Source organism: Maylandia zebra, linkage group LG17 (assembly GCF_041146795.1).
Source record: "Maylandia zebra isolate NMK-2024a linkage group LG17, Mzebra_GT3a, whole genome shotgun sequence".
Lineage (NCBI taxonomy): Eukaryota > Metazoa > Chordata > Actinopteri > Cichliformes > Cichlidae > Maylandia > Maylandia zebra.
This window is the reverse complement of record NC_135183.1, coordinates 17,972,774-17,997,139: the sequence shown is the minus strand read 5'-3', so window position 1 is coordinate 17,997,139 and position 24,366 is coordinate 17,972,774. Positions and strand designations below refer to the sequence as shown.

Here is a 24,366-nt window from a genome sequence, read left to right as displayed (position 1 = left end):
ATTGACCAAAAACTCAAGTTTATGAGAAATCTGCACTAACATAAGGCTGAGACCTTTGGGAGTTTGTTTGCAGTTTTTAACAGAGATGAAATGTGGGGTTTTTTTCAGCCCTGAAAGAAGTAAAAATACTCAAAAACTTATAATACAAGTTAGATAAATCTTAACTGTGACAGCAAGTTACTCTGAAAATACACATTATATGAAGGTAGAAGCATGCATGGCTCCATGACATATATTTAAGTTTTTGTAGATTTAAAAAACAGATGGGTCAGGTGGAAACTTTTCTCAGACTCAGGCTGATTATTTTTGTTGCTGTAATGAACCTGCTCCCAGTTTGGTTAATACAGAACAGTAATAAATGTGATGCTGTGATAAATGTGAAATTTTATTTAATTTGGAACAACTTTACAAGATTAATTTTGATTATTTGTTGGTAGATCACCCAGACGATAAAAAATCACAGTGGTTCTATTTAAAATCAAACACACTCAAGCAAAAATAAATCTGCAGACTCAGATACTTTTCAAAAATCAACAGTTTTTTAATCCTTACAAGAACGAAACATCAAAGTTCAAACTTATGCAAAAGCATCACTTCACAAAACAAGACCAAACTATTACCATCCATGTAATTATTAATTAGACAATCAAAGTAAAAATCAGAGCAGTATCAGTGAAAACACCTTATTGGTGCAGCTTCAGTTTATCGGACTGCTGCTGCTGCCACCTGGTGGTGAAGTGACGCTATAGCAGTCTCGTTTCTGCACATCCAGTACAATACAAACGTCATTATAGGAAAATAGTGCGCAGCAAGTGTCCTCTTACTTATGAAAAAAAATCAGCAGATCATAGTCATTAAAAAAAAACAAAAAAACAGGATACAATAGTGCATCGATTTTCAAAGGATTGCATCCATCGTTTGAATATTTATCCACATGTGAAATACAAAATACAAAAACACCACAGTGAGAGAGTGAGTCTGACATCTACACCGGTCAGGTGATTTAAGAAGCAATCACAGGCTCGTATGGCTGAAGCGTGTGGGAGGAAGAAGACATGCAGGTGTATACACAAAGGGCCCCGCGACCCCACGGCGAATCAGAAGAAGGCCAGAATCTGAATCAGAGTCCGCTTGTATAGAGTTTCTTCTCGCCAGTCCACTTCAGAAGCTTCCTGAGTTTCTACGAGTAAAAATATTGCTGTTTGTTCTTTGTTCCATCGTCAGCTGAAGTTTTGGACCAATGAGCTTCCCAGCAGAACTCTGAGTTCACTATGTGATCTGAGAGGCCGCAGAAGGGCAGTGTTACCGCCTAAAGTCTGAAGGCTGCTTCAAAGTTGCACTATCACTTGTTGCACAAGACTTAAAAAGATCAAGTAACAACTGAGGAATTTGTCTCATGAGAAGTCAAATAATCTAAAAACATAAAAGCCCAAAAAATATCTCAAAGTTTGATTTTTTTTTCACAAAACAAAAACACCTCAAATAAATTCTAAGAATAGTTTTTAAATTAAGAGATATTTTGTCTTCATTGTGAGAACTTTTCAATATAAGTCTACCATCTTTTTCTTTTGTTAACACCAATAACAGAAAAATTAAGGTATGAAGTCCATGATTGGTCTGTGATGAGTTTAAGGAGGCGGAGTCTGAAATGGAATGAGGTTGTCATCTTTGTACTTTACCTACTGACTGTATATAAAAGATGGACATGGTCACTTAAGGTGAATAAAGCTGAAATAATCAACAGTGAAGACTTTAAAAATCATGTGACTGGTGAGTTTGTTGAATGACTTCTTTGTTAGAAAATCTGGAATGGGCAGAGTTTGTTCACTATTGTTATAAACATAAAGTTCAGCTAGCTAAGCCAGCTTAGCTTAGCTTTTACAGGGTTTTTCTTTCCTCAAAATTGGTCTTATGACCAATCTTTTTTAAAATGATCTCTGTCAAAACCCAAACATATGCAGGAAATTTTGTTTTCAGATGTTAATTGAAATGGCACTCATGAGTTTTAGATAGTGCTAGCTGAAACAGCATGGAGGCCATAATTTCTCTACTTAGAAAAAAGTTACTAAAGTATGAACACACAGCACCCCTTGGTTTCTCTTTCAGCTTGCCTCCAGTTTTAAAATAGCAACATGGCAATGGTCACAAACCAACAGGTAATATCAATATCTGTGTCTATCTTTTACATAACATTGGTGGTTTGGGTGTTAAAAACAACAGAAAAAAATGTTGCTAGCAAAGCAGTGCGCTATTTTTTAGAAGATCAAAAAGTGACAGCTGTTTTAAATGCAAAGAAACTAAATATTATGTGTACTCTCCGGCCAATCACAATCCAGTGTTCTCCACAGTATGACAAACCTTTCAGGAGGTGATGTAGGTGCGCCATTATTATGTAACTTTGTGCTATTAAACTAATTGAATAAATTCAATAAATCTCACTGCCCCTCTGGGCTTCCGTCCTTGTAACGTTTTCCTTGTCACACCTCGTAGTGCAGATCATTGAGTTCCAGTCTCGTGTAGTGGCGTCTGTCGAAAGACTCCATTGCTTTGCGGCCTCCAATGGCGAGGGCCATTGTGAGGATGGCAAGCACCAGCACCACAAATGCCACCATGCCGCTTTTCATTGCTCCATGTGCTGCTATCCCTTTGCCTCTGGCAGCACTTGAATTCTGGAGGATGTGGTCAGACTGAACAGCACCTTTGGGGACAATTAAAAGAGTCGCCGCGGGCGTTGTCCTGGTGGTGGGCGCCTCAGTGGTGGTGGTGGTGGTAGTTGTTGTTGTGGTAGTGGTTGTTGAAGGAGGAGTAGGGGGGTTTGTGGTGGTAGTTGACGGAATAGTAGTGGTGGTGGTTGGAGGTGTGGTTGTGGTTGTTGTGGTAGTTGTGGTAGTTGAAAGTGTGGTGGTTAGAGGTGTTGTGGTGGTTGGAAGTGTTGTAGTCGTGGTCGTGGTGGTTTCAGTGTTTGGCTGAAGTTTTTCGGTAGTTCTGTATTTGGCCTCCTTGTTCATTGTTACAACAGGAAGTGAGGTGGTTGGAGTGGTGGTGTGGGTGGTGTTTGGGGTTGTGGTGGGAGTTGAAGTATGAGTTGGCTGGGTGGTGGTGATGCTGATAGGATGAATTTTTCCTTTCCTGGAGGTTTTAGTTTGCTTTTTGGTGGTTTTGTTAGGCTTTTTTATGGAGGTGGTGGAAAGAGGTGATGCTTTTGCAGTGGTGGGTGATGAGGTCACTGCTGCCATTGTGGCAATTATGATGATGGGTGGAGGTGTGGGGGTGGGGGTGGAGGTGGAGGTAGGGGTTGAGGTTGTGGTTGATGGTAAGGTAGTGGTTGTCGGTTGTGTTGTGGTAGTGGTTGTTGTCATTGTGATAGTGGTTGGTGGCATTGTTGTTGTTATACTTTTTGGGGTTGTTGGTTGTGCAGTTGTTGGCGTAGTTGGTGCCAGTGTGGTGGTGGTTGTGATGGTGGTAGTGGTGGGAGGTCTCACAGTGGTTGGATGAAGTAAACCTGTGCAGGAAAGAAAACACAAAGACATAAACTTAAAGATTTGTATAGAATTGTTTGGTCAGCAGGGGGCAGCAAAAATCCACAATCATCCAAAATTCAACACAAACAAGAAAAAGTGAGTTTTAGAAGGCTAAAAAACAATTATACTGACATTTGATCCAATTTGGTAACAACCATTCATCAACGGTTTGGGTTTAGTGGTATGTCACATATTACAGGTGTGTCTCACACTGACATATAGGGCTCCATAGCTCAGGGGTTAGAGCACTGGTCTTGTAAACCAGGGGTCGTGAGTTCAAATCTCACTGGAGCCTTAACTACATGCCTTCTGTGAAAGAACCATACTGTCTGTTAACTCTCTGGGGAAAAAACTCCATGACATAAAATATACCCCATCATTTAAAATGTTTGTTCAGGTGCTTGTTAATTATCTTTCATGATACAGGAAATTTGACACATTAATATTTAAAATTATTATTCTTTTATATACAGGTGAAGATATTTATGATAACCATGATATTTGAAAATAGGACATCAATAATGCACATATATGATAACATTGTATATTATTTGCTAATGTTATGGTTATGGACCTCTATGTAGTTGTATTTTGAGTTTAATTATTCATCCATTCCCTTCCACTTATCTAGTTCAGGGTTGCAGGGGCAGGGTCTGGAGCCTATCCCAGACATGCAAAGGGCTAACACGAAGAGACAGTCAACCAGTCGTGATCACATTTGCACCTAAAGTCTTTAAGTCTGCCGTCATTAGCTATGTCTGGGCCCAAACTACGCTGCAGGTCCCTAAGACTAACGATCACTGCGGCATTACTGAGAGTTGAAAAACTGTCTAAATTCTTTCATCTGTAATAAAATGATCAACATTACTGCTCTACTAGGGGTAACAATTAAGTTTAACATCCAGGCATTCATGAAAATAGAATTTATGAAATTTAATGGAGTTAGAAGTTAGCAGTGAGTTAGCATCTAAATAGAATATACCATGTTCTGACTGAGATATTTTTGAAAACAAATTAAGACGTACAGCTCTGTTATCACCTTTACTATCACAGGAAAGTAAACAGCAGGGATGTTTTGTTGGGTTACTGAAGCTTGACTAGCTGGTATATAATGATGTACTAGGTGATCGCTAGCGACACAGCTATATTAGCATAATATAATCATTGACGCTGGAGGACGAACACTAACTTTTTTCCACTCAATAAAAGGTAACGTGAGGGTTCCCGATGGGATAAATGCAATCGCATGGCAGGATTCTGTAAATGGACCAAACTTCAGTCAGGAGAACAACTGAGATAATCCATCCACAATACGCGGTTAGTAATTAATATACTGCTGCATTGACTGGGTTGTAGTTACATCGCAAGGTTCTAAAAACTGTGCTTTAAAATTAATAGCAGTAATAAAAATTGAGAGGCTGACAGTGATCACTGACTGTTTTTAGGGGCTTTTTTGGGATTATATAGAACAAGATGAAAGCATTAAAACTAGTGCTGACAGCATTAATCTCGTTAAAATGACTCTAACGCCATAACCGCATTAACGCAGCAAATCTCTGTTAGCAAGTTAGCACGGATCGCCCCGTGCGTGGGGTTGCATGGCACTAACACGTTAACGAGCTAAACGTGTTAATGCGTTGTCGCCGTGCAGCCCCACACACGGGACGATCCGCGTTAACTCGCTAACAGAGATTTGCTGCGTTAATGGGGTTATGGCGTTAACGTCATTTTAACAAGATTAACGCTGACAGCACTAATTAAAACGTTAAAAACACAACAGCCTTATTAAACGCAGAGTAGTTTGGACCCGGAAGCAGGATTCATCACAACTTCACTTAAAGACCGGATTTAGAATCACCGATTAACCTAACCCCACTAATTGCATGTCTTTGGACTGTGGGAGGAAGCCCTGGAGAAAACCCATACAAACTCCACACAGAACGCACAGCCAAAAATGTGTGTGGGGAGGGTAATTGATGAACGTGACTGATCTTCCACAGGTATCAACATAATATCATTATCATTAATTTTGCTTTTGTTTTTGTTTTTTAATAATAATGAAGTGAAGATCCTACGGTGAAAAATGAAAACTATTTTCTAAACTAATCAATAATACTTCTAGTTTTGGCTTAAATTTACTTATTAAAAATCTTCAAGAATCCGAAGCTGAATGTATGCAAAGCTGGGTCACTCATGTCTTTGTTCATCATGCATTTAATCATCATTATTAAAGTCATTTTCTGTGTTTACAATGAGTATCTGACGTACCTTTGTAGATGTCATAGGTGTTGATGCCCTCCTGAGCCTTCGTTAAAGGACAGTCCTGCTCCATCTGACAGTGGAACAGGAAGCAGTTCTCATCACCAGCGTGTTTGTTCCCGTTGAAAACCACCATGTTGCATTTAGCACCTTCAGAAACACAAAGTTAGTTTTTTCCTTTCACTTTTTTGAGTCACAGTTTTTGGCTTATAGTGGTCTGCTGTGACCTTTGAGACTGATGAGCCTACTATAGAGAAACTGTGATATATCCCACGGTAGCGATGGTTACAGGAAAAAAAAAAACACTGACCAAAAACCAGATATAGTCTTTAGATGGTTACATGTGGCCGTCAAAGCCAGTAACCTGGGTTATACTTTCTCTGACTAAATTAGGTATACATGACGAAACAAGAAGAGCAGCTCCCCTTTAATGAAGCTTTGATTTTTCTTATGTCTGGTTTTGAAGGTAAATATTTAAATTTACAATCTGCACAAATTACCCAAAACTTTCACCACCAGGGCCAGCGTGACCTCAGTTCTCAGGCTTTCCTGAGCACTATACAAAGGTATCTTGGACATACAGTCATTGCTGTTGTTTCTATAGATCCTGGTGATGATTTTGCAGGGGTGTAAATGGATGGAATGAGCATAGGGTGGCACCAGCCCACCATTTATAATTGGTCCCTACAGACGCTGCTGGCTTTTGTAAATTTCCTTAAGTAATGCTTTTTAAAGCTGTACTTCTTACTGAAGTACAGTATTTCTATTTTATGCTGCTTCCACTTCAACCAGACTTTAGATGCCAGTACATTACTTTATACTCCATACCATTTATTTTAAAGCTTTAACTGGATTAGTATTATCCAATAATATTATGGATAGACTAATGAGTGCTTTTACTTTAGCTACATGCTTCATGCTTCATGGTTCAGACACAGTTTTTTTTAAACATATCTTTAAAAAACATAACCTTTGACCCCCATGTTCCCCATTCACTCTGCTCACCTGGTTTGACTTCCTCTGAGCAGCAGGCGAGGACGCAATCCCGCTCAGAGTGGACCACCCGGGCATCCATGGCTGTTGTCGGTCTGTTTAGCGACAGCCTGACGTCGACTATGGCGCTCTGGTGCTGCCTGGAGAAACACGTCTCCGGTTCCAGTGCTGACACGGGAAGTGATATCATCACTATGAATGTGAAAGCAGCGTAAACGAACAGCATGAGCGTCCCCAAGGGTCGTTCAGAGGTGGGAGGGGTCATGGCTGCAGTGGGCGTACTCAGATCAGAAAGGCCTCGGTGTGCAGAGCAGGACAGCAGAAATCCACAGAGATGAACTGCAGAGCACAAACCCACTGTTATTAAAGTTTAATCAATGATATTATCACTTTAAGTGTTTCACAGCAAACACTCAGAACAACAGAGGCAAGATGACACTGAACGAGAAAAAAGGGCAGGAAACGTCAGGTGGATTTTTTTGGAACCATTGTTTTAAGTCAAACCTTTTAGTACATCTTATTAAGTCTTTCTTGGACTTTGTCTGAGACTTCAAACCCTTGTCAGGATGTCTCAGAGTCCCAGATCTGTCTTGGACCACAAAGAGAGCAAAATTAGATCTGTGGAGAGAAAATAGAAACCTAAAAATGGAAGCTGTTCCTGAAGGAGGTGGCGGGGCAGCTTCTTTTTTTAGATTACTACTGAACGAGGTCAGAAAGATGTTTGAATCAGAGAGAAAAATGTGGTGGAAGAAGCATTCAGACCGCTAATCTAAAGCTATTCCAGCGCTGCATCAAAATTAAGGAAAAGGAAAAGAGGCCACACCTCTAATAATGGAAACTTTAAACCTACAGAGACCACAGCAGGCTGTACATTTAATATGAGAGTCTTTGGGGATTGACGCACTGTTGGGGCCTGAGCTAAACATTAGAGCAGCGGTCCCCAACCCCCGGGCCTCGGTCCGTACCGGTCCGTGAGAGTTGAGGCTCAGGTGTGAAATGTATAGTTTTCAGGGTTTTTATCGGTTTTCAGCATTATTTTGTTATCGTTTTTATCGTTTACTCGGTTTTCCTGGGTCTTTTCATTTGTGTTATGAATAAATTTTCTTTTTTTCGGTACCAGTACTAGTTTTATTCTGTTGTATTTATCCGCGACACCTAAAGGCCGGTCCATGAAAATATTGTCGGGCATAAACCGGTCCGTGGCGCAAAAAAGGTTGGGGACCACTGCATTAGAGGAATCATGTTTTCAGTGTTTCATTTTTCCACTCCAGTGGTTGACGCTTACAGACAGAAGTGCAAAAATCTTTTACATAAATTGTTGTGACTGAAAATCTGACATAGATCCTTAAAGAGGGCCCATTCTGCTTCACCTGACATCCTGCATATATATTTCCTGTTCCAGCAATGGTACATGTTCATAAGGCTATTTCAAGTCACCACATGGTTGTAGCTCAGGTTCATTCAGCTGTGTATTTCAAAGGTGGATGCTTACAGAACAGGTCAAATATAAAATGCACCTGTCGCACCGCATCACATTCTTTAAGGGTATAACCGATCCATCTCCAATGAGTGGTTTTAAAGTGCATCCTGCATCCAATACTGTATGTCACATTCATCTACAGTTAATGTTTAACCAGACCAGTGTGAGCGATGGTTTAGCTCACTGGGTAGAGCAGGTGATCTATGTCCTGTGGGGCTAATGCAAAGACCTGGGTTTAAATGTGCCCCAAGGCTTTTTGCTGCATGTCTTGTAGTTGTCGTAGCGTTCCTGTCTTTTCGCCATTGTTTTACTGCAATAAAAGCTACCCCCCCCCCCCCCCCCCCCCCCACAAAAAAAAGAAAAAAAGAAAATTTATGTCCACACAGCAGTCCTATATGGCTTGATTAAGAATGGCTCAGAGGTTCCTGACAGTGTTGCTGGACTCCATCCAGAGTAAACATCTAGTTAGACACCATTTTTTTAAAGATAGAGTCGAGTACCATAACCTCAGTTTTGTCATCCAGGCCTTTAAGTCATGCCTGTAATTTAACTAGCTGATTTGTTTCATGGTTAAATACAGCTGGGTGTCAGCTGCATAGCACTAAAAATGTTAGCAGCACTTTTTAAAAATAATATTGCACAAGAGAATCAAAGGATCTACGAATCGATGAAGTCATCAAAACTTAGAGAGCCCCTGATTAGACTGATGAGGACATCAGAAGCCCCTTAAAGGTGGATTTCACCATATTTAAGTTTTTCTATACTGCTAAGATGGTAGAAAAGAGGACTGTGATTACATATTACTCCTTACAGCTCTTATTAACTCAGGTGTTATCTGTGATGAGGTAAACATTAATCTCACGTCACAAAGTGTTCTACATCCTGATTATCACGTTTACTCACGGGGGGTGTAATCGAAAGATTCTGAGAACACGTCCATTACCACTTACACTGTGCACTCCAACCTCAACCTCTGTTTCAAACTGCCTTGATGTTCATGTGAAAGATCATTACAGGTGAGGAGGTTTAGAATTAGACTCTATACAGTATGATACTGTGTGCACTTTTCCTGTAGCATCCTGAGGCGTCTCGTGGAGAATCCTGGAAGTAAACCAGGTGCACATTTTTGCATTGAGTCTCCAACTGACTTTTGTCATGTGCAAGCGGGCATTTATTTCTAAAACACATCAAATTCACTTTGTAGTTCCTGTTTGTCACTTCCTGCCCACTTCTGCTCCGTGCAGCCTGATGCAGAGCCTATTAAAAAGTACACCTGGCGTGACTTTAGGCTGCTGCTGGGATGCTTCTCTGTGGTGTGTCTGCTAAGCACATTAAAAACGCAGTGTTTTTGGCTACATAAGCAAAATTTACACTCATCTTTTTTACCACATTTGCTTTACTGTGATCTCATCCACGTCCTCAAAAATTTAAATATAGTTGAAAGATCATCGTTTGGATTTGGTGGAATAAATCCAGCTCCCATTGCACAAGTACAGAAGATGAAGAGGACCTTGTTTCCATGTACAGCCTACTTAACATGTTAGTTTGTATAAAGAGTTTTGAGTATTTAATAATTAAGAGCAGAAACTCACCGACCGTGTGAACAGTCCTCCTTTAGATGCTCAGCAGCTCTGTGGGTCCACAGTCCACAGAGCAGGACTTTAGCCTGTTTTTCTGCTACGGCTGCTCTCCTATCAGCTTTACAGCTGCTGTTATCTGAGCCACTATCAGACAGATTAGTGCTCCTTATTCACGACAACATGATGACCCTGTTTTTATGTCAGCATCGTCCTCTACTCAACAGGAACCCTCAGCATGAACTTTTACTCACAGCAGTTTAACCCTCATTCTCCATCTTCCCTGTGCTAATGTGTTATACTAGCTTAACCATGAGTCTGTAAGTAGCCACCAGGCAGCACATCATTATATGTCAACTAACTCGACTTCACTAACTCCAAATATGACTTCATCTTTTTAGAAATCCACATCAGAACGTGGTATATAATCTCGCTAGTCCTCGTTTTAATGGGTGCTTGGATGAACCTTTCCTGTAACATCTGGGAGGACTGTCATGGTGATCATTTTATTAGTTTTTTTTTTTTTTTTAGAAAGAGAAATTCTAACAAACCAGAGTTAGAGGTGAGTTTAATCTCTATATATTTTATGTTTTTTAATTTAGTCTTTAATTTTGTAAAATCTGCAACAAAGTTAATTAAAAACATAAGAATGTCATGGGGTTTATTCTTCCATGTCATATACAGCCTCCTCACATACTATCATGTCCACATAAAAGCCTAAAGAAATCAACAACAATTTCACAACCTGTCGAGTTATCTTACCACTAAATCAGGAAAATAACTCACTATGCTTATAATGTACAATAAGGCTGTAATCAACTAAAACTAGCACAGAGCTTAACAAAATGCATCATTGATGTAAAAGCAGAATAGTGATGTAATAACCTCACAGAGCCGGTTTCATGACTCTGACAACATGACAACTCAGGGGCTGTTCGGGCATGTTCATTAAAAAAAGTAAAAGGAGAAGAAGTAGTTTTAATTTTTAACTAATGTCTTCTTAGTCTTAGTTCACTGTAATAAACTTTAGTCTGACATTAAACTTCAACAGAGTTTAAATAAGTGAGTTTAGGGCTAAGTGTAAATTACCTGCATGGCTAAAAGTTGCTACCTGAAAAATGAATAAATAAAAAAGTCCAATTTTAGAGATCTAAAACCTGAACCTTATTAACAGTATAAAAAGCCAAAACTGTGACTTCTGTGATACTTTTCTGATTTCAGACTATAGTTTCAAGTTTAACTAAATAAAACTCAAAGATCTTTTTGTAAATTTTGCCTGTTATTAGAATCAGACTTGCCAATCACAAGTCATTAGCCCATGAGCCAAAAACTGCGACAGTGAAAAAGCTCAAGCTCCAGCAGCTATTCCATCTTTTATATAAAATCTATGATTGAGGCACTGACTCCATCCATACATCACATCAACAGCAGAACACAGGATGACGTCACACAGATATCCCAGCTGTTATTAAGAGAGGAAATAAACGTCAATTTATAACATGGGAGTCTATGGGGACTGACTCTGTGGAGCCCCTGCTGGACGTCAGAAGAACTGCAGCTGTTGTTCTCTCAGCTCCTTTTGGATAATAAGAACTTGAGAGCACCTGCCCGGGCTGAGCCTGAGCTCAAGGCCAAAAATCTGTAATAAAGTGTGTAATAAATGAAATGCGCTGCACACATGACCGCATCTATAAGCTGGAGTCTTAGCACGAAGCTAATGTCTTGCTGCACACAGCACCTGCCCTTCAAACCTGCCCTGTACTGGTTTTACTGGTGCGGTAATGGAGCCTAAGTGGGACACGAAGCGGCCGAAATGCGTTTTGTTACCTGAGCGGTCAGCGGGGACACAGATTACCTCGGCGCCGCCTCCATCGTCCCTCCGGCGGTCAGTGCGATGTGATGTGATGAGTCGGTGTTTGTTCAAACCAGCTTAGTTCCAGTAAGAAGCCTCAGCCGTCCTGACAGGACATGATGCTCAAACAAAAAGAAGGCAGAGGACGCGTTTCTGTTGTCTTAATAACGAACCCGGCTGTTCTCCGCCTGCAGAGGATGGAGGACGTTACATGATGGCTGGTGCGGAGGATCTGCTGCTTGTCTCCTGAGTCTGACCCATTTTAGTCTTTGTCCTCTGGTAGGGGGAGGGAAGGAGCCTGCATCCCCAATCTGAGGCTCACTGCCGTCTGATGTTCTTCCAAAAAGCCGGAAAAATATCAGAGAAACAGCCGGAGAAACCGGACACAAAGAGCTTCAGATGTTTCAATAAAGACACAGTTTATATAAGAGCTCCATACGGAGCCTCATCAATAATTAAATCTGATCATGAACAAAACATCTGAGAGAAAGGATGCCAGCGTGAAGCGGATCAATAGTTTATAAAACCTCCAACATGTATGGAAGACCATTAACGCCTCTAAAACATTACAAAAACAACATAGGTGTAAATTCGACTGAATTTATGGAAGCCCATAAAGACATTAGAACTTAAATAATAAATAAAACAATTGCAGTAAGTCAAAATCTGGACAACAAATTTTGAAACATACGGAAGCCCAATATACCCCCCTGAAAAAAATACAACTAATGGGATGTATAAATAGTAAATAAAAATAGATAATGTAAGCTTATTTGAAGCCTTCAAATAAAATGAAAAAGTAAAACAAAACTGAACCTAATATCAAAATCATGGAAGTGCATTAAAGATCAAAAATAAAAAAATTAGATAAAAGAAAAAAAAATACCTGGTTGTGGAGGGCTAGTGCCAGTTACAGCTGTTATGGGGTGGGGTACACAATGGATGGATGAATGGACTTAAATGGAAGCGCAATACAACCCTATAAGTAAAAACAAATAATGAGAACTCCCTGGAGCTTTCTGAAAACATTTTATTATCTATCTATCTTTCTTAAGAATATGGGGACATATTAATATTTAAAACAATATTATTTAATTTTTAATAAGTTTGGAAACCCATTAAAGCCCTTTGATAATAATTGAATCGCAATGATGAACACAAACATCTAGAATTAACTGGACTAAATGTTTGGACTTACTAAAAGGTCAAAAAGACAAAACGTTTATAAACAACTCTCCAATAAATAAATAAATAAAGTATATCAGAACTATGGAGGCTCATTAATTCTGAAAACATTTAATTGTATATATTTTTATACACAGTTCATAGAACTCATGAGAGAAAATATTTCTTAAAATAAACCCGAATTAACCACCTAGAAAAACTTATTAAAACATGAATTGACATATGGAAGCTCATCAAAGTATGTCAGAAAACACAAATAGTGACATACGTAAAAAAACAAAACAAAGCACAATACCTTTAAGCATGGAAACCTATGATGTTATTTCCCAATAAAAAAACAGAAGTCAGCAAAAATTAAACAAGGATTTATCAGGTCTTTATTTGAATAACGTGTCAAAAATGAACATAGTTTGTGTTAAACTGTAACAAAATTTTCTTTCAACATAAACTGCTGAAGAGCCAAAATGAGTTTTAATGTGCAGTTTACATTTGAACCTGGATGTTCCCATCAAGCACAAATGTTTACCAAACTGTGTCAGGAAAATAATAAGTCAAATATTTATGAACCAACAACTAAGAAAGGTTAAAAAAAATCTGAATTATTATATAATCTAAATAATGAATAGAAACTTCTGATGATGTATAAAATTTTAATGAACTAGGTGGAACAGAAGGTTAAAGGTCAAAGCTCATGACCCATTTAATTAAACAAGCTTACAAGATGAATGCTGTAACAACCACAGGTCCAAATGTTGCCCTCAAACTCTGCAGGTGCTGCGACGCTAACAGAGATATAAAATAAAAACCCAATCACATATGGAAACCCATTTCTGCCAAATAACAAAATGAAAGTGTAAAATGCCTTTGGTTAGTCAAAAATTACAAAAATATCTTCAGATAGTAAATTTAAAACAATATCATATTTTTTTCATATTTTTGCCAGTGAAGTTACATTTTTAATTCTCACAAAACTTTTACACCATAGAAAGACATTTGGTCTTTTCACTAACATACTAATTTAACTTAGAATAACCTCAAGTTTTTTGTTTAAATGATTGATTAAAGCTGTTTTGGTTAAGAATCTGCAAAAGATCAAATAAAAATAAAACAGTGTGAGCCTCAAACAAATTCAGATTTATTTACAACTAAAATAAAAGCAGCTCAATTAATATTTGAGGGGGAACATTTTTGGCAGAAAGGGGCTTCCATGTCAACTGTTGTAGTTTTTTCTTCTGCAGAAACAAACTACAGGACGGACGTCCTTATTGTCCATTAGTCTCAAAGTTGAGGCGCCGGCATGGACGTCTGAGCAGGGACTCATAGTGCAGACATATCTTCATTCAACATCCACCATCTCTACATCGTCCTGGCATCCGGACGCCTTCTTGTTCTTCTTCTTGGTCTGAGCTGATGAGGTGTTGTGCTTCTTCTGTGGTGCTGCTGTTGATTCCACTACAGAGAGACGAATGATGAGCAATTTTATTTTAGTGTCATAAAAAAGTATCAATAAAACACCAGAAGTTGAAAAACAACACAAAATGCAGCTGATGATCAGTCAGCTTTGATGCAGAACATGTGGAATCTAACTGGATGATGGACAAATGCATCATTTCCTGTGTCCACTATGTGGTGTTAAACCCCCCCCCCCCCCCAAAAAAAAAAACAACCTTCACTCTCTAATCATCTGTGTCAGTATGTAACGTGTAGAACACACAGTGATAATCAGTGTTGGGGAGTAACATAATACATGTACCGGCATTATGTACTTAAAATACAAAATATGAGTAACTGTATTCTGTTACAGTTACCATTTAAAAAGGTGGTATTCAGAATACAGTTACTTTGTTGAAATAAATGGATTACACAGCAGTACAGTCCTATTTCACCTGTTAGGCTATGCCCTCTCTATTTTTGGTAATTCCATGCCGGTGGAGACCCAAACAAAAGACGCATTAAGAGGCTCTAATGCCTGGGTCTCACGGCCCATGTCACCTCTACTTGCCGCCAGCATAATGACGTGAAGAAATATTTTTGTAATTATTATTCAAAACATTATTTAATATGAAGGTGATAGCCAGAGTGTTAAAGGCATAGCCCTAAAGAATGTAGCCTCATGGGCAGTGTAGTGCTGCAGGGAGAATGGACTGTCATACCCGTTATGTGTCTGTGAGCGCGAGGGAGGGAGAAAAAGGAGAATCGAAAGTACGAGTTGTCACCAAGCAGAAACAGGAGCTGGAAGCATGTAAATATAACAATAACCACAGCAGCCAAAAACAGTGCCTGACGAGCCCAGTTGTAAGTAAGCTATTAAGACTCGACTGTACACCGTGTTCGTGTTTTCCTCCGAAACAATAAGTTTAATTCAATTCAATTTTATTTATATAGCGCCAAATCACAACATAAGTCGCCTCAAGGCGCTTCATAGATACAGAGAAAAACCCAACAATCATATGACCCCCTATGAGCAAGCACTTTGGCAACAGTGGGAAGGAAAAACTCCCTTTTAACAGGAAGAAACCTCCGGCAGAACCAGGCTCAGGGAGGGGCGGCCATCTGCTGCGACCGGTTGGGGTGAGAGAAGGAAGACAGGATAAAAGACATGCTGTGGAAGAGAGACAGAGGTTAATAACAGATATGATTCAATGCAGAGAGGTCTGTTAATACATAGTGAGTGAGAAAGGTGACTGGAAAGGAAAAACTAAATGCATCATGGGAATCCCCCGGCAGCCTACGTCTATTGCAGCATAACTAAAGGAGGATTCAGGGTCACCTGGTCCAGCCCTAACTATATGCTTTAGCAAAAAGGAAAGTTTTAAGCTTAATCTTAAAAGTAGAGATAGTGTCTGTCTCCTGAATCCAAACTGGAAGCTGGTTCCACAGAAGAGGGGCCTGAAAACTGAAGGCTCTGCCTCCCATTCTACTTTTAAAAACTCTAGGAACAACAAGTAGGCCTGCAGAGCGAGAGCAAAGTGCTCTAATAGGGTGATATGGTACTACAAGGTCACTAAGATAAGATGGGGCCTGATTATTTAAGACCTTGTATGTGAGGAGCAGGATTTTGAATTCAATTCTGGATTTAACAGGAAGCCAATGAAGGGAAGCCAAAACAGGAGAAATATGCTCTCTCTTTCTAGTCCCTGTCAGTACTCTTGCTGCAGCATTTTGGATTAGCTGAAGGCTTTTCAGCGAGTTTTTAGGACATCCTGATAATAATGAATTACAGTAGTCCAGCCTGGAAGTAATAAATGCATGAACTAGTTTTTCAGCGTCACTCTGAGACAGGATATTTCTAATTTTAGAGATGTTGCGCAAATGGAAGAACGCAGTCTTACATATTTGTTTAATATGTGCGTTGAAGGACATGTCCTGGTCAAAAATGACTCCAAGGTTCCTCACAGTGTTACTGGAGGCCAAGGTAATGCCATCCAGAGTAAGAATCTGGTTAGATACCATATTTCTAGGCTTTTCAGGGCCGAGTACAATAACCTCAGTTTTATCTGAATTAAGAAGCAGAAAGTTAGCGGCCATCCAGGTCTTTATGTCTTTAAGACATTCCTGCAGTTTAACTAATTGGTGTGTGTTATCTGGCGTCATGGACAGATAGAGCTGGGTGTCATCTGCATAGCAGTGAAAATGTATGCTATGTCTTCTAATGATACTGCCTAAGGGAAGCATGTATAATGTAAACAGAATTGGTCCTAGCACTGAACCCTGTGGAACTCCATAATTAACCTCAGTGTGTGAAGAGGACTCTCCATTTACATGCACAAACTGGAGTCTATTAGATAGATATGATACAAACCACTGCAGTGCAGTACCTGTAATACCTACAGCATGTTCTAATCGCTCTAATAGGATATTATGGTCGACAGTATCGAATGCTGCACTAAGGTCTAGCAGGACAAGCACAGAGATGAGTCCACTGTCAGAGGCCATAAGAAGATCATTTGTAACCTTCACTAAAGCTGTTTCTGTGCTGTGATGAGCTCTGAAACCTGACTGAAACTCTTCAAATAAACCATTCCTCTGCAGATGATCTGTTAGCTGTTTGACAACTACTCTTTCAAGGATTTTTGATATGAAAGGAAGGTTGGAGATTGGCCTATAATTAGCTAAGACTGCTGGGTCTAGAGATGGCTTTTTGAGTAAAGGTTTAACTACAGCTAGCTTGAAGGCCTGTGGTACATAGCCGATCATTAGAGATAGGTTGATCATATTTAAGATCGAAGAATTAATTAATGGCAGGACTTCTTTGAGCAGTTTTGTAGGAATGGGGTCTAAAAGACACGTTGATGGTTTGGAGGAAGTAATTATTGAAGTTAAGTCAGAAAGATCAATTAGAGAAAAAGAGTCTAACTTAACATCAATGGTACTAAGAGTAGCTGTAGATAATATTACATCTGTTGGATAATTATTGGTAATTTTTTCTCTAATGTTAAAAATTTTATTTGTGAAGAAGTTCATGAAGTCATTACTAGTTAACGTTAAAGGGATTGTTGGCTCAAAAGAGCTCTGACTTTTTGTCAGCCTGGCTACAGTGCTGAAGAGAAACCTGGGGTTGTTCTTATTTTCTTCAATCAGTGATGAATAGTAAGATGTTCTGGCTTTGCGGAGGGCTTTCTTATAAAGCAGCAAACTATTTCTCCAGGCTAAATGATGATCCTCTAAATTTGTGACACGCCATTTCCTCTCCAGATTACGAGTCATCTGCTTTAGGGTACGTGTTTGAGAATTATACCACGGAGTCAGGTACTTCTGATTAGAGACCTTAGTTTTCACTGGAGCGAGCTACAGTATCCAGAGTCGTACGTAGTGAGGAGGTGAAATTATTAACAAGATAATCGACCTCTGTTGGGGTAGCGTTCAGATAGCTGCTCTGCTCTATGTTGGTACAGGGCATTGAAGATGATAACAGTGGGTGGATTATATTCTTAAACTTAGTTACAGCGCTTTCAGAAAGACATCTACTTTGATAAAGTCTACTCTCCACCGCTGTGTAATCAATTATTGTAAATGTAAATGTTATCAGGAAATGATCAGACAGGAGAGGGTTTTCAGGAAACACTGTTAAATGTTCAGTTTCTATGCCATATGTTAAAACAAGATCTAGAGTGTGATTAAAGTGGTGGGTGGGTTCTTTTACATTTTGAGAGAAGCCAATTGAGTCTAATAACAGACTAAATGCCATGTTGAGGCTGTCATTTTTAGCATCTACATGGATGTTAAAATCACCCACAATAATTATTTTATCTGAGCTCAGAACTAAATTAGATATAAAGTCTGAGAAATCAGACAGAAACTCTGTGTAAGGCCCAGGTGGACGATAGATGATAACAAGTAAGACTGGTTTCTGAGTTTTACAGCTGGGGTGGACGAGGCTAAGCATCAGGCTTTCAAATGAATTAAAAGTCTGTCTTGGTCTTTCATTAATTAATAGGCTGGTGTGAAAAATTGCTGCCACACCGCCCCCTCGGCCTGTGCTTCGAGATTTCTGGTAGTTAGAATGACTCCAGGGTGTTGATTCATTTAAACTAACATAATCATCCTGCTGCAACCAGGTTTCTGTAAGGTAGAGTAAATCAATTTGTTGATCAATTATTAAGTCATGTACTAACAGAGACTTGGAGGAGAGAGACCTGATATTTAATAATCCACATTTCACTGTTTTACTCTTTGGTTCAGATGTGGATACTTTGTTGTTCTTTCTTTGTAATTGTTTATGTTTAAGTTGTTTGTTGCTGGTTTTTAGTTTGTTTTTTGTCTGTTTGGGAGCCGACACAGTCTCTATGGAGATGGGTTTTTGGGGGGGGTAGCAGGAGGAGAGAAGCTGCAGAGAAGCGTGTAAGACTGCAACTCTGCTTCCTGGTCCCAACTCTGGATAGTCATATTTTGGGGGGTTTAATAAATTTGTCCATATTTCTAGAAATGAGAGCTGCTCCATCCAAAGTGGGATGGATGCCGTATAGTTTTCTATACAAGATCGCTGCAAAAAGTGCAGCCTTACCTAATGTCCACCTACTGTTACTCATTTTATATTAGGATTTAAAAATGTAGTTGGTATTGGTTTGGCGAGTAACCTTCAGTACTAGTAATAAATCACACAGCAATAGTACATTAATGTAGTTATAAAAAGCATGATAATATATTAAATAATCCAAAGTATTCAGAATACGTTACTCTCATTGAGTAACGTAACGGAATACATTACAAAATACATTTTGGGGCATGTATTCTGTAATCTGTAGTGGAATACATTTTAAAAGTAACCTTCCCAACACTGGTGATAATGTCATATCAATCAGCTAAAACTGACGTCTTGCTGCCATTAGGTGGCGCTATGACTAGCGTTCAATGTTGCCACGTGGATGTCTTTAAGCCTTTGAGGCAGAGTGGACAATATGCATTTGAGTTTCAATGAAAAGTCAAAACTTTCATAATTTTGCATTGCCACAGTCTGCAGTTTTCCAAGAAGAGATAAATTACGAAGACTGGAAATAATAAAAACAATGCATCCCAAATGCTTTACCTATTTGTTAAGGTTATCTTATGACTGCATCAGAGTTTTGTTCTTGGGATGTTACATTTTTCCAATTTTTCCATAAACACCCAGAGCGTATGTAAATTTTCATCCATGCCCAAATTCAAAATAAGATTAATTAATGTAAAGTAATAAACGGAGCAATCCCAACTGGTCTTTCATATGTTTAGGTCTAAAGCTTAGTGGACCACACAGGTCTGGAAACCAGAGCCGCACACTAACACCGACTGAAGTACCTGAGAGATGCTGAAAACACTTAAGGAGAGAGTCAGTCAGAAGGTTTGGCACTCTTTACCTTCCATAGAGGCCTTCTCCTTCTGCTGGTGTTGCAGCTGTTTAATCAGCTTCCTCTTCTTCTTCCCTGACAGCGTGATGTTGGCTCTCGGACTCGTCCTGATGGGACAGAAAATGTCACAACGCGCTGCGGCCATGAGAAGGTGGAGGAAGGAGGGGGTCAGCTGACACTCACCTTCTCTTCTTCAGGTGATGGATGGTGATGAGACCTTCATCCACCACAGCTCCCACGATCTGATGCCGCTTCCTCTTCTCACGGCTCAGAACTCGCCGGCGCTTGAAAAGCTTCTTCCCCAACTCCTGCAAGAGAACCACGACACGTTCAAGGAAGGCAGAAACACTCGAGTGTTTAGAGCTCCTCATCAGATATGAAGGAACAAACAACAACAGCTGAAACATATCCAGGCTTTCTTTGAATTAGCTGACTCAAACAACTTAAACTCAGAGACAATGCAGATCTGAAACTGACGGTTAGAATCTAAATCAGGGGTAGATGAGAACTGGGCGAAAAATGCTCTGTGGGATATTTTGTTCTGAAAGTTGGAGTTGACATTCTGAGGACATAGTAATAAGTGTTTCTTTTCACTGAGCTCCATCTACTTCAGTCACACTTTATCACACAAGAAAAGCTACAGAGAAACGACCCAACAGGTTGTGTTTATGAAACATCTGCAGCAGAGAGTGATGTACATAACCCAATGTAATCAAGACACAGCCACAGTTTGTTATTGATGCATTTAATGTAATCTTGAAGCAGGTGGTAAATAAATCAGTATGTGTCTTGCAGCCGATTTAAACTGAAACCACAAAGTTAGGTTTAAAGTGTTAGCAGCTACACTGGAAACCAACAGAGTTTTAAAAACTTTCCATTTTCCTGTAAATGGGGACCGCTGATCTTGATCATAGACACTGGACATGGTTGCCACAGTAGAGTGAGTCTTCCACAAGTGATTTGTGGTTGTATCACATTTAATATGGCAGACAACTCTCAAGTAATATGCATATGAAGCCGTAAACAGATGATCAGTTCTTTTTTTTCAGTGAGAGAACTGCAAACTGCAGATGAAGTATTCAAACTACGAACACAGTAACAACAGCACATATAGTTTTTTTGTTTTTATTCCTGGCATTCATTCATCCATATTCTTTCACTTATCTAATTCCAGGTCGTGGGGTTGGAAGGGGGGCTGGAGCCAATCACAGCTACCATAGGGTGAGAGGTGAGGTACACCTGGAATAGTCGCCAGCCTGTAGCAGGGCTCACTTTTCTGGCAGTTTAGCTTAAATAATCTTAACATGTTGTTGTTGTTGTTGTTTTACTGCACTTTTTACTGTTTTCACAGACTGATTGTAACACCAGCGTCAGTTTATAAAGAGAGAAAAGTACCATTGACCAGAACTGAGTTTAGCTCCACAACAGACACGGTTTCTCACGTGACCCGCTTGGAAAACGTAACTGTCCATTGATGGCTTAAAAGGATTTCTCCACCAGGCTGTGGAAGAAAGACCTGAACATACTAACGATTACTTCAAAGTTTAAAACCTGCAGCTGTGCATCTGCCATGTTAGAAATTAACAGCCATAAAAATAATAATTTAAGCCATTAGAGCACCTTTGCTGCTTCCGGTTACTGTATAATCTATTCTTCTTAAAGCTGTAGCTGTTGTTTGTCTCGTGACGTTTCGATCGATGCAGTTTACTTGCCGTCCACAGGGTGTCCCAGTTTCCTGAAGTTACAATGCGCTCCACTAACAAAGGGATTGCACCAACACATTTAAAACAATTCCTCAAAATGTTTTAAGGCTATATTCGACTTCCCGCAACTGACAATACTGGAGAGGAAACTGTCTCAAAGGACTGATTCATTACTATAACTGTAGGGGGGTGTGAACAAAACTTTAACATCTGTCTGACTCGTTATTGTTTCCTGAATGTGCCCTCGGCTCCAACCGACTAACAGAAGGAAAAACAGGATTTCTTACAGTTTTCGGTTTGTTTATTCCTCCCGGAGGTGCCATGCTGACCAGCTCACGTGGAACACAGACTTCTTCTTCTGCGCTCTAAATCCTGGCTGTCCTCAGGCCACACGGCTCCTCACTGCCCCCAGCAGTCGTGACGAAACATTACAACGAAGCCCGGAGTTCAACGGCAAAACACCGTCACGTAAAAACAAGAAATTACAACTTTTATCTCAGACATAGTTTACACACAACGATAAAAACATGAACGTATAAATTATTCTTCTTGTTAGTATTAATAGCATTACTGTGCATAACTCATTGTTTCAGAATTATTCTTAAACTACATTTTTATAGCATTTAAAATAGATTCACAATTTTTAATTGGACAGGTCAAATGCAGTTTATTTATTTATTTAGTCCTAATCAATTTTGCAACATTTTACTAAGCAACAACGAAGTAAACAAAGGACTACAAAAAGTTTAACAAAACAGTTACAGACAAATGAATAAATGAATGAAACAAATAAAAAGAGGTTATTTTTTTTCTTAAATAAAAGTTTCACACAGCCAGTTTTTAACATTTAGTAGCTCAACGCTCACATCCAGTGGCTACATCGCCATAATACAACCCCACACATACACATGGATTATCATTAAAAAATATATAAACTTCTTATATGTTGCCATTAAAATGTAGATCAATAACCACAAACATTCACATATTTTAGAGCAATTTTGTTGACTTTTACAAAAAAGTTTAAAAAAAAAGAAAAAATCTTTTTTAATTGTTAATTAAAAAAACATTCATTTAAAATTTAAGAATTCGTAAGAAAAATATTTACTAAAGGCTGTTCTTATGACTAGTTTTCATTACTTTTAAGTCAAAAATTGTGTTGGCTCAGTTCTACATTCCACTGTGTGGCGCTCAAATTCAAAACAACACAGTGATGAGCACAGACTTTACACCAATTCAAATTGATGCATACATAACTGCAAGTGTCTTAGTGTCATACACAGAAATAATCTGCAGAGTTGTTGTGGTTCAGAATATGCAAATGAAAAAGAAACAGCTGTGAGATGCTCACCTCAGCAGGTGATCCACCTGCATGTTTGATTTATCAGATTTTTATGCTGTGATTTTTGTGACTATGCTTTTATGATGTTGTCCTCACAAAAAGGGATTTGTGTCTCCCCTCAGAAAACAGTCGTGTAAATGAAAATGCATGAATCCCTACACTCTGAAGCTGCTAGAAGATGTGAAGAAATGAAAAGATGAACTCAAATGCAAGTAAACGAGGTTTGCGGTTGGTATGGCGGTTGCCTTTGATGATGCAAAACATTTTGTCGACATTGTTGTGTTTGCTGGGCAGAAAACCTACAAAATTACAGTACAGCACTTCAGAGTCACACTGCTAGCGATCAAAGATTTATGTAAATTTGACAAGCTGAACACATTCTGTACTGTACAGGAGACACGGCACGAGATGGATTGACAATGGTCTACAGCCAATCAGGATGCAGAACACAATGCGCTGTAAGAAAAAAAAAGCATGCAAAATTGCACACAAAAAAATCCGGTAAACAGCGAAAGGTGAACCGCGTTATAGCGAGGGACCACTGTGTGTGTGTGTGTGTGTGTGTGTGTGTGTGTGTGTGTGTGTGTGTGTGTGTGTGTGTGTGTGTGTGTGTGTGTGTGTGTGTGTGTGTGTGTGTGTGTGTGTGTGTGTGTGTGTGTGTGGAGGCACGGTGGTTAGCACTGTTGCCGCACAGCAAGAAGGTCCTTAGTTCAGTTCCACCATCAGGCCGGGGTCTTTCTGTGTGAAGTATGCATGGGTACTCCGGCTCCCTCCCACCGTCCAAAGGCATGCAGTTTGTGGGGATATATATACACACACACACACACACGCGCGCACAAATATTTGTATTGAATAAGGAATAAGGAATATATATGAATAAGGAATAAATATTTTTTGTCTATTTAATCCACTGTTTGATCATTAATACTGATCTTTCTGAATAGACACAAAGACACACATATACATGAATGCACAGAAAACACAGAAATAGAGGTATTTGCTCATTGGTTAGGACATAGTAAAGTGAGCTACATGTTTAAAACCTGAACACATCTGATAGGATCATCATTGTTTTTATCTCTTTCCCCCCACAATTCAGACTGGTTGACTGCAGTTTATCAGAGATCAGTTGTGCTGCTCTGGTGTCTGCTCTGAAGTCCAATCCTTACCATCTGAAGCTTCTGGACTTGAGTGAAAACAGTCTGTAGAATTCAGGAATTAAACAGATGCGTGTTTTCTTTGGAGAGTCCACACTGTAGACTGGAGACTCTTAAGTCAGTTTACTTCCTTGATTTCACAATTTTAACTCATACAATTTATGAATATACACAACATCCATCAATAAATCTTTACATTTTCTTTTGGTAATAATTTTATGTTTTTATTTGTTGTCACAGAATACATTTGAAAATGTAAGCCAAAAATATTCCTTTGGTTTCTGGAAATTTCATTGTAGCTTTACAATGTAAATGTTGTACATGTACAACGTTTATATGTGATAATTGATAGAAACATGCTGTCTGAAGTAGTGTTAAAATCATTTATAATGTATTGATTCTAAAGTGCAAGACTCGATTTGGGATCAGCAGCATGGTAGTATGTGCTTGTGTTTCAAGTGTGTAGAAAACTG

The 24,366-nt window shown here is 39.2% G+C and overlaps 2 protein-coding genes and 1 non-coding gene across 4 annotated transcripts; 1 reads left to right on the top strand and 2 right to left on the bottom strand.

The window, feature by feature from the left end:
• Positions 1–520: 520 nt before the first annotated feature.
• On the bottom strand, positions 521–12,205 carry mansc1 (MANSC domain containing 1). Of its 2 annotated transcripts, none has more exons than XM_004564970.4 (4): positions 11,658–12,205; positions 6,786–7,112; positions 5,790–5,930; positions 521–3,502 (listed from the first exon to the last, which is right to left on the bottom strand). In XM_004564970.4, the coding sequence occupies exons 2-4, from the start codon at positions 7,036–7,038 to the stop codon at positions 2,478–2,480; spliced, it is 1,419 nt and encodes a 472-aa protein (XP_004565027.2). In that variant the 5' UTR covers positions 7,039–7,112; positions 11,658–12,205; the 3' UTR covers positions 521–2,477. The 2 variants fall into 2 exon arrangements, with proteins under 2 accessions (XP_004565027.2, XP_076732358.1); XM_076876243.1 differs by having other exon boundaries at positions 11,686–12,205.
• Positions 3,744–3,816, top strand: trnat-ugu (transfer RNA threonine (anticodon UGU)). Its single transcript has one exon. It is a non-coding gene; the product is annotated as a tRNA-Thr (tRNA).
• A 1,016-nt stretch (positions 12,206–13,221) lies between the features above and the next one.
• c4h11orf98 (chromosome 4 C11orf98 homolog) lies at positions 13,222–21,819 on the bottom strand. The gene is made up of 4 exons (XM_012922892.2): positions 21,682–21,819; positions 19,875–19,999; positions 19,701–19,798; positions 13,222–14,319 (listed from the first exon to the last, which is right to left on the bottom strand). Exons 1-4 carry the CDS (start codon positions 21,715–21,717, stop codon positions 14,204–14,206), a joined length of 375 nt encoding a protein of 124 aa, XP_012778346.1. The 5' UTR covers positions 21,718–21,819; the 3' UTR covers positions 13,222–14,203.
• Positions 21,820–24,366: the final 2,547 nt, after the last annotated feature.